Source organism: Tamandua tetradactyla, chromosome 17, assembly GCF_023851605.1.
Source record: "Tamandua tetradactyla isolate mTamTet1 chromosome 17, mTamTet1.pri, whole genome shotgun sequence".
In the NCBI taxonomy this organism is placed as follows: Eukaryota; Metazoa; Chordata; class Mammalia; order Pilosa; family Myrmecophagidae; genus Tamandua; species Tamandua tetradactyla.
In genome coordinates this window covers 224,840-240,437 of record NC_135343.1, presented here as the reverse complement: position 1 = coordinate 240,437, position 15,598 = coordinate 224,840, and the positions used below count along the sequence as shown (strand labels likewise).

The following is a 15,598-nucleotide window of genomic DNA, read 5'->3' as shown; positions in this document are numbered from 1 at the left end:
ATCATGTGATTTTTCTGCTTTGAATTGTTGATGTGGTGTATTACATTAATTGATTTTCTTATGTTGAACCATCCTTGCATACCTGGGATGAATCCTACTTGGTCATGATGTATAATTCTTTTAATGTGTTGTTGGATACGATTTGCTAGAATTTTATTGAGGATTTTTGCATCTATATTCATTAGAGAGATTGGTCTGTAGTTTTCTTTTTTTGTAATATCTTTGCCTGGTTTTGGTATGAGGGTGATGTTGGCTTCATAGAATGAATTATGTAGTTTTCCCTCCACTTTGATTTTTTTGAAGAGTTTGAGGAGAGTTGGTACTAATTCTTTCTGGAATGTTTGATAGAATTCACATGTGAAGCCGTCTGGTCTTGGACTTTTCTTTTTAGGAAGCTTTTGAATGACTGATTCAATTTCTTTACTTGCGATTGGTTTGTTGAGGTCATCTATTTCTTCTTGAGTCAAAGTTGGTTGTTCATGTCTTTCCAGGAACCCGTCCGTTTCATCTAAATTGTTGTATTTATTAGCGTAAAGTTGTTCATAGTATCCTGTTATTACCTCCTTTATTTCTGTGAGGTCAGTGGTTATGTCTCCTCTTCCATTTCTGATCTTATTTATTTGTGTCCTCTCTCTTCTTCTTTTTGTCAATCTTGCTAAGGGCCCATCAATCTTATTGATTTTCTCATAGAACCAACTTCTGGTCTTATTGATTTTCTCTATTGTTTTCATGTTTTCAATTTCATTTATTTCTGCTCTAATCTTTGTTATTTCTTTCCTTTTGCTTTCTTTGGGATTAGTTTGCTGTTCTTTCTCCAGTTCTTCCAAGTGGACAGTTAATTCCTGCATTTTTGCCTTTTCTTCTTTTCTGATATAGGCATTTAGGGCAATAAATTTCCCTCTTAGCACTGCCTTTGCTGCGTCCCATAGGTTTTGACATGTTGTGTTTTCATTTTCATTCGCCTCGAGGTATTTACTAATTTCTCTTGCAATTTCTTCTTTGACCCACTCGCTGTTTAAGAGTGTGTTGTTGAGCCTCCACGTATTTGTGAATTTTCTGGCACTCCGCCTATTATTGATTTCCAACTTCATTCCTTTATGATCCGAGAAAGTGTTGTGTATGATTTCAATCTTTTTAAATTTGTTAAGACTTGCTTTGTGACCCAGCATATGGTCTATCTTTGAGAATGATCCATGAGCACTTGAGAAAAAAGTGTATACTGCTGTTGTGGGATGTAATGTCCTATAAATGTCTGTTAAGTCTAGCTTATTTATAGTAATATTCAGATTCTCTATTTTTTTATTGATCCTCTGTCTAGATGTTCTGTCCATTGATGAGAGTGGTGAATTGAAGTCTCCAACTATTATGGTATATGTGTCTATTTCTCTTTTCAGTGTTTGCAGTGTATTCCTCACGTATTTTGGGGCATTCTGGTTCGGTGCATAAATATTTATGATTGTTATGTCTTCTTGTTTAATTGTTCCTTTTATTAGTAGATAGTGTCCTTCTTTGTCTCTTTTAACTGTTTTACATTTGAAGTCTAATTTGTTGGATATTAGTATAGCCACTCCTGCTCTTTTCTGGTTGTTATTTGCATGAAATATCTTTTCCCAACCTTTCACTTTCAACCTATGTTTATCTTTGGGTCTAAGATGTGTTTCCTGTAGACAGCATATAGAAGGATCCTGTGTTTTAATCCATTCTGCCAGTCTATGTCTTTTGATTGGGAAATTCAGTCCATTAACATTTAGTGTTATTACTGTTTGGATAATATTTTCCTCTACCATTTTGCCTTTTGTATTATATATATCATATCTGACTTTCCTTCTTTCTACACTCTTCTCCATACCTCTCTCTTCTGTCTTTTTGTATCTGACTCTAGTGCTCCCTTTAGTATTTCTTGCAGAGCTGGTCTCTTGGTCACAAATTCTCTCAGTGACTTTTTGTCTGAGAATGTTTTAATTTCTCCCTCATTTTTGAAGGACAATTTTTCTGGATATAGGAGTCTTGGTTGGCAGTTTTTCCCCTTTTAGTAATTTAAATATATCATCCCACTGTCTTCTAGCTTCCATGGTTTCTGCTGAGAAATCTACACATAGTCTTATTGGGTTTCCCTTCTATGTGATGGATTGTTTTTCTCTTGCTGCTTTCAAGATCCTCTCTTTCTCTTTGACCTCTGATATTCTAACTAGTAAGTGTCTTGGAGAATGCCTGTTTGGGTCTAATCTCTTTGGGGTGCACTGCACTTCTTGGATCTGTAATTTTAGGTCTTTCATAAGAGTTGGAAAATTTTCAGTGATAATTTCTTCCATTAGTTTTTCTCCTCCTTTTCCTTTCTCTTCTCCTTCTGGGATACCCGCAACACATATATTTGTGCGGTTCATATTGTCCTTGAGTTCCCTGATACCCTGTTCAAAATTTTCCATTCTTTTCCTGATAGTTTCTGTTTCTTTTTGGAATTCAGATGTTCCATCCTCCAAATCACTAATTCTATCTTCTGTCTCTTTAAATCTATCATTGTAAGTATCCGTTGTTTTTTCCATCTTTTCTACTTTATCCTTCACTTCCATAAGTTCTGTGATTTGTTTTTTCAGTTTTTCTATTTCTTCTTTTTGTTCATCCCATGTCTTCTTCATGTCCTCCCTCAATTTATTGATTTCGTTTTTGAAGAGGTTTTCCATTTCTGTTAGTATATTCAGCATTAGTTGTCTCAGCTCCTGTATCTCATTTGAACTATTGGTTTGTTTCTTTGAGTGGGCCATATGTTCAATTTTCTGAGCGTGATCTGTTATCTTCTGCTGGCCTCTGGGCATTTAGTCAGATTTCCCTGGGTGTTGGACCCAACAGGGTGAAAGATTTTTCTGTGAAATCTCTGGATTCTGTTTTTCTTATCCTGCCCAGTAGGTGGCTCTCATGGCACACGTTTGTCTATGGGTCCCACCAGTAAAAGGTGTTGTGGGTCCTTTAACTTTGGAAAACTCTCGCCATGGGGGAGGTTCGCCAGCCGAAGTGGCTTGGAAGAGTGCCAGCCAGCCCGGGGGTCTGAACGCGGGGAGGGTCGCCGGCCACCGCAGCCCGTGAGAGCGCCCGTCCGAATTTCCTAGTTGGCCCGGGGCGCCAAGCGTGGTGGGAGGGCGCCAGCCACCAAGACCTGGGAGAGTGCACCGTTCCCAGCCATACCGGGGAGTCACGTGTTTGGAAGGGACCCCCCCGGTCACTGTTCTCCGCAACCTGGGGATTTCCGATCCAATTCTCTCAGTTGGTCCGGGGGGCCGCGCGTGGTGGGGGCGCCAGCCGCTGCAGCTTGAGGGGACCGCCTGCCCAATTCTGCCAGCTGGCCCGGGAAGGTGGAAGGGAGGGACTCCGGCCGCTTGCCGCCCCACCTGGGGAAGCCCGCGCCCCTTGGCGATCTCACCGGAGCGGGTTCTCTCAGCCAGTCAGCTGTTCCAGGATGGGGTACGCTGTCTTTTTTATCTCTGTCGTGGCTCCAGGAGCTGTTCTGTATTGTTTCTACTCCCCTAGTAGCTGTTCTGGAGGAGGAACTAAGATCCGTGCGTCTTACTAAGCCACCATCTTCTCCGGAAGTCAGGCGTTCACATTTTGTATTTTTTCATAGTCCTCTTTGACTGATTTTAAATCTCTGTTCTTTCTGTCATCTTGCAGTGCCCCAGTGTCAAGCACAGCACTGGATAAAGGGCTCCTTTCCTACTAAGCCGCCACCCCATTTGCCACCGAAGGGCTCTGACGCCAGCCCACAGGGGCAGGCCCGGGCGAGCCTCAGTGGCCACAGCGGAAGTCCCCGAGTCACTTCCCCACCTCAGAGGCTTGGCTGCTGCCGCCGAGTTAGGCTCCCCAAGCCGTGTCTCTTCTTCTTTAGACTGACTTTTTTCCTGAAAATAAGCTTCAAGTGAAGCACCCTAAGTTTCGGGCAGATACACCTGAATGTCAGGTGAGGTGTGAACCAGAAATCCCAACAACTTCACAGTTTAGAGCTGGATAAATAAGATTTAAACAGTTTCGGTGCCTTGGAGAAGAGCACAGATAAAATACTAATGCGGCACCACCGTGGGCTTTAGTGTGACTGGACAAGACACATCACAAGGCATACAGGAGAATGGCGGTTAAAGCTGGGGGCTCCGGGGACTCGGAATTTGGGGAGCTTTGATTCTGCTGACACACCATAAAGTTAAACCAAGATGTGAGCACAAGAGGAAGTGAAGAGAAGAAGCATGGAGGACAGAAAGAAGGTCCACCTTAGAAGAGTCAACAAAAGTATTTTTTCCTTGAATGGACCACCCTGAAATGCAGTCACTGCTTTGATTCGGTGTGTTACAAATGCAGTGGGAGCAGGGTGGCATGGTGCTGCACAAAAGGCAGTGTGATATTTGTGGTCGCTTAACCTATAGGTTCGGATTCGTGGACAACGCAGACTTCAGTGCTATAAAAACAGATTTTATTAGGAAAGTAATGAAGAGAGTAATGAAAAGATAGTAATTGAAAGAGTCTTTAAAAATAAAGCACAGTTACATCATCAGTTAAGATGGCACCAACACCTGGAGAGAAGTGCTGGAGAACTTCAGAAGTGGGATTCCGAGGCTCATTAGTGAGAATCCACAGCCATCTTGGGGACAGCTTTGAGTCTCCTTAGGAAGATCCACAGCAGAGCATAAGATTCTGATGAGGCACTCTCCCTCCCTCATAAGATTCTTCTCTCTCCTTCTTCTCTAAGTTTCTCCTCTCCCTCTCTAACTGCTGGCATGCGGTTTTTATGATATCTTCACACAATAATGGCTGAATTCCAATTAGCTCATGTGACGGGGCCCAGTTGGGTCTTCTGGGAACTGACTAGGGACGGAGAGGAGCTTCCTCGGACCTAGATATCGTTATCAAGGTGCATCTCCTTCCAGGAGGATAGTGGTCCTCCCAGCTGGAGGGCACGTTCTCACTGCTTCTTACCAAGGTTCCAGGAAGATAGTGGTCCTCCCAGCTGGAGGACACGTTCCCACTGCTTCTTACCAAGGTCACGCAATGGCAACATCAGTTGAACAGGACAAGCTCCAAAAACGTGTCTTTTCCTTACACATGGCCCATAGCGGAGGCCCCAGACCCAGCAGTGGAGGGGCAGCGCTGCTCGGAGACGCTCCCGGGGGGCCTGAACCACTGCAGCCCTCCACGGATAGAGCTGGCTCAAGAACCCAACTCATTTACTAAGAACAAGTACCCAGCTCATTCTACAAGTGAGTGAAGGAAAAGTGAGGAGAATGAGCATAACAACTTATCATCGTACATAGGACATGCATCCAACCTTCCCCAAAGCGTTGCCATTGACCAGATAAATTTTTCTAGTCCAAACGTTTTGCCTTGGACTAAAATATTAATAATAAAACCATGAAATGACAGTGTCTATGAAAATTGACAAGAAAACAAATGCAATGCCTCTAAGACGAGACAGGGAGACAAAGAGGCAACAAAGGGGTGGATGGCAGAATAAAGAAACCAAAGATAAAAGTAAAAATAAACAAAAAGCATCAAAAAGCAGAAGATGCTTAAGAGAGTTTAGTCATTGTAAAAATTACAGTAAGTAGAAGCAAGCTCAAGTTTCTCATCAAACATTTTGAAATGTTCTTGCTTGGACAATTTACACAATTTCGATGTTTAATACTTTTCATAACATTTTGTATTTTACTTTTACAATATTGTCTAATATAGAAAGGTAATGCATCTTTCATGAAGCTTATGCAGATGTCCTTAAATCCCCTCCAGTTTGCCCCAGTGCACCATATTAGTTTTTTTTCATTTTTTTTTTTGTTGTATAGTATAACATATACACAAAGCAAAGAAATAAAAAAGCAGTAGTTTTCAAAGCACTCTTCAACAAGCAGGTACAGGACCAATCCCAGAGCTTGTCATGGGCTACCATACGATCCTCTCAGATTTCTTCTTCTAGCTGCTCCAGAATATAGAGGCTAGAAGGAATAATTTTTTTGTTATTACAACTGGCTTTTTTCCTTCTTTTATTTGTGAAAAATAACATATAAATTTAAAAAAGCTATAAGTTTCAAAGCACAGCACTATAATTAGTTGTAGAATATATTTCAGAGTTCAGTATGGGTTACAATTCCATAATTTTAAGTTTTTACTTCTAGCTGTTCTAAGATACTGGAGACTAAAACAGATATCAATTTAATGATTCAGCATTCATATTCATTTGTTAAATCCTATCTTCTCTGTATAACTCCACCATTATCTCTGATCTTTCCACATCTCTTTTTAGAGGTGTTTGGGCTATCGCCACTTAAAATTTTTCATATTAAAAGGGTCTGTCACTAATACAGGGTAGGGAGATGGAATTATCTGATGTTCTGGAGAGGCTGGGCTAGGTTTCAGACTTACCTGTTTCCAGGGACCCATCTGGAGGGTGTGGGTTTCTGGAAAGTTACCCTGGTGCCTGGAATCCTTGTGGAATCTTACATATTGTCTTAAGTGTTCTTTAGGATTGGCTGGAATGGTCCTGGTTGGGGATTGGCAGGTTATGGTAGGTAGCAAGGTCTACCTGAAGCTTGTGTAAGAGCAAGCTCCAAAGTAGCCTCTTGACTCTATTTGAACTCTCTCTGCCACTGATACTTTATTAATTACAGTTCTTTTCCCCCTGTTGGTCGGGATGGAATTGTTGATCCCACGGTGCCAGGTCTGGATTCATCTCTGGGAGTCCTCTCCCACGTCTCCAGGGAGACTTTCACCCCTGGATTGTATTAGTTTTTGATGTTTGTGTGTGTGTGTGTGTGTGTGTGTGTGTGAGAAAAATAACATATATCCACAAAAGCAATGAATTTCCAAGTACATTTTAACAAGTAGTTAGATCACAGATTTTAAAGTTTGACATGGGTTACAATTCCATGATTTTTCATTTATTTTTCTAGCTTCTCCAAGACACTGGAGACCAAAAGAAATATCAGTATATTGACCAAACCGTCACACTCATTTGTTAAATCCTGTCTTCTCTATTATACTCCTCTTCCTCTTTCCTTTCCTTTTTTTGTGTGTGTGAAAAATACCATATATACAAAAAGCAATACGTTTCAAAGCACAGCACAAAATTAGTTGTAGAGCAGATTTCAGAGTTTGATATGGGTTGCAATTCGACAATTCAGGTTTTGCCTTCTAGCTGCTCTAAGGTACTGGAGACTAAAAGAAATATCCATATAATGATTCAGCATTCACACTCCCGACCTTCTCTGGGTCACCTTTGACCTTCCTGCAGTCTTTAGGGCTACTCTAACTTTTTTCCCGATGGAAGGGCCTGCTGAAGTGGGGTAGGGATGGAGCTAGCCGGTGCTCTGGAAGGCTGGGCCTCTGAGTAGCTTCATTTTCCATGTGAAGCCAGGTGGGGAGAGCTGGGGCTGGGCGCGGGGGTGAGAGGATCACGTGTGTCCTGCAGCGCCGGGCACCCTGCAGCGGCTGCGCGCCCTCTCCACAGGCCGGTGGGCGCCGACGAAGTAAGTCACCTGGATCACGTGTCAAATCTCCTGGCGGGAGGCGCAGGCGACAGGGCGTGAGGTGCCCAGAGGACCGGCCGGGGCCTCTGCTTGCCGCGCCAGGGGCGCATGGTACATGGGGCGCTGAGCCCGTGGGGGCGCGTGCCGAGGGAGGCCGTGGTCCCGGCAGCTGGGCGCCACGTCGTGCAGGGCCCCCTCGGGGCAGGCGCGTGAGAGCGGCCACCTCTCCCGCAGCTCCGCCTGCCGTCCCCGGCCACGCGTGCTCCGTGGGGCCCCATGCCAGCTCCCCCGACGCTGACGGAAGCACGAGGTGGCAAGGAGGGGCGCCGGGGAGACTGGCGCTGACCAAGGGAGTGTCACCTGCGGCCAAGGCCGTGCAGGCGGCGCAGGTGGGCAGGGTGGGAAAGCCGCTGGGGACCCCAGAACTGGCGGTGGGAGGGGCCCCAGATGGAATTAAGAGGGTCACAGGGTGCCATTGGTGGTGGGGGCAGTTGGCGACAGGGCAGGGGCCAGAGCGCAGGGGCAAGCTGAGAACAGGGGTCCTCACCAGGACTCTTGCTGCAGGGTCCCTATAAAGGCAACAGATGGCGGGTTCCCCTGGGGCCACCACCGGCCATTTGTCTCGATGATGGCACAGCACCCTCTGTGTCTGGGCTCTGCTGGCCACTGCCCCTCCCGCCCTTCAGCCCCGGGCCGGTGGGACCCCCGCTGCAGGGCCTGCCCCATGCCTGGGGTGGCCCCCTGCTTCATGTCTGGAGCGAGCCCCTTGCGCGTCTGCCCGCTTAGGGCCGGCTGGCTCAGCCAGACATGGGGACACCTGCCAGGCCTGGGGAGACCTTCCCGTCTTCTGCGGATCGAAGCCGAGCAGCCCTGCTGCCAGCCCGGCCCCGCCTGTCAGCTCACAGCCCCCTGTGCTGCTTTTGTCCTCCAGTCGAGTGACCCAGTAAATGTTCTTATGGTTTAGTCACTCTGAATTGGGTTTTTCCAGTTTTAAAGTGGACAGTAACAGGACTGATAGATCTCGTAGGTGCGCTGCTGGGCCTGGGGCTCAGCATTTGCAGGGTTAACTGCTGGCGCTGAGACGCAGCCTGCCCCGAACCTACTGGGTGGAAGGCTTTGGCTTGCAGTTTCTAATTACAAGTGTGGTTAATTACAATTTTTGTATTTATCACACATTTGTGTTTCTTTCTCAGTGAAATGCTTTTTACATGTACTGCTCATTTCTCTATAGGGTTGTTTGCATTTTTGTTGATTAATAGAAAGTCTATAAAAGTTTTGGATATTAATTATTTGCTTGTCAGATATGTTGCAAATGTTTTCTCCTGGGTAGCTGATCTTTTAACTTTCTTTCATGGAATGTTTTGTCCAAATTTAAAATTTTTGATGGCGTTCAATTTATCATCTTTTCTTTCATGGCTTTTGTATTTTGTGTGATGGGGGTCATTGGGCAAAGGCTAAGGGTTCTCTCTGCCCAGTCATTTCAAACTTTGGTCATCTCAGCTTACTCCTCCTTTAAGGCTGCTCAGTTTAGGCTTTTAACTGCTCTGTTTTGTTGTTGCACAAATGTGCACAATTTCATCAATGGCTGCTTTAGATTTAATGAAATAGCCTTTCTGATGGTCCCGTGTGGTCTCGTGTTTTAACTCTTTTAAAACTTCTCTTTATTTCTGCCGATTTGGTGGGTAATTATCGTCCTTTTTCTTTTTCATACAAGGTAGAGGATGCTACTAAATGGCACATCCTGTCCTCCCCTGCCCCGTGAAGCCAGGGTTTCAGGGAGGGCAGCATCAAGGTGCGGCGGGTCTCACCTAACAACTCAGACTTTGGGAGGACAAAGGCCGAGTGTCCAGCTGTCCAGCGCTGTCTCCCCGTCATGCTCGGCAAGGCTGCACCTGAGGGGCTGGGACATCCTGGCTTTGCCTCTGTCTGCAGGCCACAGACGGCCCCAAGCTGCTCAGGGTTCTGTGCACCGTGTGGCCGCTGGTTTCTCAAGGTGCAGCGCGTCCTGTGAGGGCCTCCGGGCTAGGAGCTGGCCCCCTGTGGTCAGCTCAGGCACGGTCAGCCTGGCCGCAGGGTGGGGTCTTGTGACGGTTCGGTTTTCATGAACAGGCTCAGAGACCCTAAGGGGGCCTTTGGGCTCTGCTGTCCTGCCTGCCCCGTGGGTGTGGCCAGCGGACTGCGGAACTGGCGTGGACAGGACATTTCATCCAGGGCGAAGGGTTCTCTTAAAGCCACTTCCCTAGGAATGGAATACTTACTTGGATTTAATTAACGCTATACTGATTGGCACAATTTCCATTGTTCTTTGGTATCAGACATTAACGGAAAGAACCCAGCAAAGCTAAACGTGGTCTGGATGTGCTTTCAGAGCACAGCCACGCTCTCTGCCCCTCATAACCAGCGCCGACATGGGCAGTCTTCTCAAGTGCACCCAGGCTGCGTGCAGTCCTGCTGTCCATCCCTCCCACTCCCGGGTAAAAGTCCCGCTCCACTTCTCGAGGTGTTCTCTCTGCCTTTTGATTATCAGCCACAGTGCTGCAGTTTTCTCCCCATCCAGCACCATGCAATCCCCCTAATTTCTTTTTAAACTGAAGACCTTGGATGGATGTAAGTGCTGTGAACGCGGGGAAGTGTCAAACTCCGGCTGCTGGGGACAGGGCAGGGGCAGGAGCTGGTGGAACGAGAGGCTGAAGCTGAAGAGGGCAAGTGCCAGAGGAGAGCAAAGGTCAGCTGGCCTGGGCACTTTGAGCCACCAGCGGTGCAGACCCAGCCCCTGGCGTCCCTGGCCCCCAAGCCTCTCCGGGCTGACCCCGTGTCTGCACTCTCGCCACAGCGCGAGTCCCATTGGCGCCCTTTTCCAAGCTGCACAGCTCCTCTGTCCCCCTCTGTCCCCACCTGCAGTCACCGCCCTCTGGGATATGGCACAGCTCCTGTTGCTGCCGCACCTGCAGCCAGGCCCCTGTGCTCAGGCCCCGTGCGCAGCTCCTGCTGTGGTTCTCTCCCCATGCCGGGGGCGGGGCCTTCGGGCGTGGTTTTGTGCTGGACCCCCCAAGAGAGGGGTGTACGCCCCATCCTAGGGGAGGGGCCGGCAGCTTGCAGAAGGGGCAAGGGAGATGACCCCAACTTCATCACCACACTCTTCTGGGCAGCAGATAAGCTGGAAAGCAGAAGTGGGATGCTGGGGCCCCCCAGGAAAGGGCAGAGCCCGGAAGGATGGGAGGGGTTGGACTTGGAGACCTCTGAGGCCAAGGGCATCTCCCGAAGGTGCGCAGGGAGTTCTCTCTCCTTTTCCCAGCTGGGTGGGCGAGTGCGGGGGTCGCGGAACCTCAGCGTGTCCTGAGAGTTCCCTCCAGTCCCCGGGGGAGGCACAACAAAAGCAACGAAAAAACAGCCGCTACAGCCCACTGAGTGCCGGCCACGCAGCCCGCCTCTCTGGCCTGGGGCTGGGGCGCAGAGAAGTCTGTTCTGCCTCTTTAGTTCATGGGCAGGTCGGGGTCTGGGGACCGCAGGGACCAGGCGAGCCTCAGTTAATCCTGGAACGGAGACTTGGGAGGGACGAGCAGGAGAAAGGCAGGGCGGGGGCCCCAGGAGGGACGCCTGCCCAGCCCATATCCTGTCCTGATGCCGTGATCGTGATCGCCTCTGGGGCCTTGGGCAGGAGGAACCGGCTTTTCCAGGTCTTAGGTTGTCACACCCCACAGCGAACTAGGAACCTCCCCTCAACCCTCCAGATAAATGGCTGTCCTCTCACGAGGCTCCTGGACACGCCCCGGGGGTGGGTGCTGGCAGAGCCGCCCTCCCTGCAGCCAGGCGGAGCCCGTGGGGACAGCCAGGGAGGCCGGGAGTTGGCATCAGGGGCTCGGGGACTTCGGTCAAAAACCGTGCCCAGCTGCAGGTCCTGAGGGCTGCTGTCCCTGCAGGGGAGGCCCACCCCTGCCTGGGCTCTGGGACCTGGCCGACAGGCCCTGGAAGTGTCTCTGAGGCCTAGCTCTCCATCCCTGGCCCGCAGGTGCTGAGGCCCCACCATGAAGGGGGCCCCTGTTCCCCAAAGGCACCACCAAGAAGGTGACACTGGGGGGCCCTGGGGCCTGGGTGCTGCCTCCCCACAAGCTGGGTTCCCCATCCAACCTCCCCATGGGGTGGGTCCCCCGTCCAGCGTCCCCCATGGGTTGATCCCCCGTGCAACCTCCCCACGGGCTGGGTCCCCCATCCAGTCTCCCCCATGGGCTGGGTCCCCTGTCCAGCCTCTCCCTGGGCACTGCCCTTGTGGACTCTGAGCTTTGGGAAGGTGGGGGCCCTTCTCCAGAGGTGCATCCTCTCATGGGCAGCCCTCCGGGCTCTGGGCGGGGCCTCGGGAAGCAGCTGGGTGTCCTGGACCTTCTCTTCACCTTTCCACCAACAGTGGTGGTGAGACCCGACACCGGGAGGGTCTCGGACCGGAGTCAGCAGGTGTGGACCGTCCAGGGCCTGACCCTTGTGGCCGTCCCGAGGAGCGACAACACGGCCCCCGGTGAGTGTGGCCCGCTGCTGCCCTCGGTGCGGGGCCTGGGGACTCCCGGGGTGGGGGTGTGGACAGCTGTTGGCTGAGCTGGACACTGTCCTGACGGTGATTTCCGGGTGTGAAAGGGTGGCCGGCCAGGCAGTGGTGGCTCCTGGGAGGCAGGACCGAGGACGGGCTGAGCTGTCCAGAGGCGAGGGGCCGCCTGGGCCGTGCGGCCACTGAGTGCTTCATGTTTACCCCACGCGCTGGACGGCGACTGGCGCCACTCAAATGAGTAGACAGAAACCATGGCTGGTCGCCCAGCGGGGCCAGGGCAGGGGGCCCCAGTCTGAAACTCTCGCTCAGCCTCAGCTGGAGGCGACTTTCCTGGTAAATCAGAGGGTCTCCTGCTTCTGGGGACGCTGATTCCCCTGTCCTCGCTGGGCAGCGAGGGTCGTGGTTCTCCCCTGCAGGTATCCAGAGGCTCTGGAGCAAGGCAGAGGGGTTCCCATTTATTTGGGAATAGAGAACCCCGAGATGTGCCTGGCCTGTGAGGACACTGGAGGGCAGCGCACACTGCAGCTGAAGGTGAGGCCCAAGAAAAACAATGTGACAAATGCCAGTTTATTTTACAAGAAGCTTATTTGGTAGAAAATCTTACATTAGAATTAGAAAAGGGATCCGCTCACGTGCCTCCGCGCATCACCCCGAGCTCCCCTTGTGCTCTGGGCACCAGCAGGCTCTGCTCTCCTCTGTCCGCCTTCCCCAGTCCAGGGCTCCTCTTTCTATTCTCTAGGGGATTTCTCAACCGTTGTTTCCTCAAATATATTCTCTTTCACTCCCCCTTATGTCTCTTTTTTGTAATTCCCACTCATCTCGTTGCAGTTTCAGCTTTGTTCCTACTTTCCGCCCTTAGCGATTCTTTGGCATTGCCTCCCACCCCTGCCCCCGCTCGTGGTCGCATTTCCAGCTCGTCCTGTCTGCTAAATCACTTCTCTTTTGCTATACAAAAAGCAATGAATTTCAAAGTACATTTTAACAACTAGTTATAGAACATATTTCAAGGTTTAGTGTGGGTTCTTTCAGGCTGTTTTTCTTCTAGCTGCTGCAATGCACTGGAGATTACAAAGAAATATTAATATAACGTTCAGCAGTCATACTCACTTGTTAAATCCTAACTTCTCTGTTATAACTCCTCCTGTTATTGCCCACTCTAACTTTTCCATGTTGAAAGGGGTTGACAGCATGGGATGGAGGACTGGTTGTTCTGGAGAGGCTGGCCCCTCTGGGTTTCGGGGCTCACCTGGCCTAAGAGCCATCGGAAGGTTGTAGGTTTCTGAAAAGTAATCCAGAAGCCCTTGTGGGTGTCAGATAGAACCCTGGGTGTCCGTCAGGTTGGCAGGGATGCTGTGGGTTGGGTCTGGCACAGCACTTGGCAGCCTCTAGCTGGAGCCTGCCACCTCCAGAGCGAAACGTGGCTTTAGGTCCTGACTGCCGGAGCATGTGAGGGCTGTGCGTATACGAGCATGCGAGTGACCTCGAACAACTCAGGGTCTGCTTCTCTTCCCGGTTCTCACACTCCCTCTCAGGAGCAGAAAATCCTGGATCTGTACAACCGCACAGAGCCCGTGAAGCCCTTCCTCTTCTACCACCTGCGGCCCGGCCAGGCCTCCACCTTCGAGTCCGTGGCCTTTCCTGGCTGGTTCATCGCGTCCTCGGGGAGAGGCCAGCCCCTCCGGCTCACCGCACAGCAGGGGGGCCCGAACAACACCGCCTTCGAGTTTGAGATAGAGTCCTGAACTCAGTGTGGCTGAAGGACTTGGTCCTAAATTTTCTTGTTCCAGTGTGCTGTCATCTGTATTGCCTCAGCGTTGTTTTCACATCAGTGCCGAGAGGTGAGCGGAGCCACCGACATCTTCTCATGTTATGGATGAAGAAGGCGCGATGCCTCCATGTTAACCGAGAAACAGAAACAAGACGGATGCGGTGGTGCTCGGCTCTCCTCTCCCGCTAGCTGCCCAGCCCTTCATGCCTCTGAATGGTGACTTCAGGGCCTTCTCCAGCTCCTCAGGGCTCCCCCGAGCGCGTGGGACGGGCGTGAGCTGAGTTTTGTTCTTGCCCTGTCTTGTCTCCTACGTCCCATCGTCTTTATTTCTGCTCTGTGCCCCAACGTGTGTAATTTATCAAGAACTTTTAAAGGAAAATAATTCTTGTGTTAAATTATGTTTGTCTCCTTTTTCACGTATACACCTAAAGTCACATATAACCTTCATATGTTTATGCAATACGAAAGTGAAAGCAAATGTGAAATGGAACAAAAGGAAACAGTAAACTGAAGTTAGCAGCAGTAATTGAATGAGGGTAGCTGATGGTGGCCCCGGGCAGGGGTATGGGAATGGGCACTGCCCTGCAAGCTCTTTATAGTCTCGCAGCACTGCTTTCTGTCTGCTTCCTCTGGTCTCTTCCTTTTACACACTCCCACCACTCACAGTTTCCCTTCAGGAACCACTCTGAGTTGCATTTTTGGGGGCAGAGAGGCTTGCTTACCCTTCTGTGCTCACATGATGTATTCTGATGAGCTGAAGGAACTGGTTTGGGTGTAACTGTAGAAAGATGTAGCTCAGATCTGGTTTTGCATATATTAGATTTTTCTGTTTTGACTTCGATGCAATAAATGCCTGTTTGCTTAAGTGTGTTCTATAAAACAGCACTAGCAACTTAAAATTTACTTTCTACTTTAGGACAATCAGATCATATACTCTACTAAGAGCACCCACAAATACCGATTTAATGCACAGTCTTTGATTCTTTTAGGTTTCCTTTTTCAATTGAATATAAATTTAGCACTGCATTTTTTTTTGCACGGGCAGATACCGGGAATCGAACCCAGGCCTTTGGCATGGCAGGCGAGAACTCTGCCTGCTGAGCTACCATGGCCCTTAGCGCTGCATTTTAATTAAAATAACTATAAAGGAGGGAATCTAAGCCAATCAAGCTGCTGGATACGCACTGCTAAGAAGCGGTGGCAGGCGGTGGGTCGGTGGTGGGAGCTGGCAGCCTCTTTGCCCCCCCACACTCCGGGTATGTGTGCAGCAGTCCCCTCCATCTCCACTCAGCCGCCACATTCGAGCTCTGAGGCCACAGGGCTAGTTTTGGGGGTGGACTGGCCATTCGGCCAAAATTTTTTAAAGATTATTATCAAAATAATATATACTTAGGGTAGAAACAAGTTGTCTAATTAGTCATCAGGGCAATGCAAATCAAAGCCACAATGAGAAACCATTTCACACCCATCAGAATGGCTGCCATAAAAACGAAAATAGCAAGCACTGGAGAGGATGTGGAGAAATAGGAACACCCACTCATTACTGGTGGGAATGTAAAATGGGGCAGCTGCTGTAGAAGACAAGCTTTGCGGCTCCTCAGGAAGTTAAGTATAGAATTACTACCTGACCTGGCAATTCTGCTACTAGGTATATTGCCAAAATAATTGGAAGCAGGGACTCAAACAGATATTTGTTATTTGCGCGTTATTCATTGTGCCAAAAGATGGAAACAGCCCAAGCGCCCATCGACCAATGGATGGATAAATAAAATATGGTACACACGTATAATGGGATAT

At 49.3% G+C, this 15,598-nt stretch overlaps 1 protein-coding gene across 1 annotated transcript; it reads left to right on the top strand.

Annotated features, from left to right (window-relative positions):
* Positions 1-11,271: 11,271 nt before the first annotated feature.
* Positions 11,272-14,196, top strand: LOC143660556 (interleukin-36 gamma-like). The gene is made up of 4 exons (XM_077133690.1): positions 11,272-11,561; positions 11,899-12,006; positions 12,425-12,564; positions 13,566-14,196. Exons 1-4 carry the CDS (start codon positions 11,522-11,524, stop codon positions 13,773-13,775), a joined length of 498 nt encoding a protein of 165 aa, XP_076989805.1. The 5' UTR covers positions 11,272-11,521; the 3' UTR covers positions 13,776-14,196.
* Positions 14,197-15,598: the final 1,402 nt, after the last annotated feature.

Bases quoted from the DNA above. Each gene is read 5' to 3' on its own strand.
- LOC143660556 (XM_077133690.1), top strand. From the start codon at position 11,522: ATGAAGGGGGCCCCTGTTCCCCAAAGGCACCACCAAGAAG. The intron at 11,562-11,898 runs GTGACACTGGGG...TTCCACCAACAG, and splicing joins CCAAAGGCACCACCAAGAAG to TGGTGGTGAGACCCGACACC. The intron at 12,007-12,424 runs GTGAGTGTGGCC...CTCGCTGGGCAG, and splicing joins GAGCGACAACACGGCCCCCG to CGAGGGTCGTGGTTCTCCCC.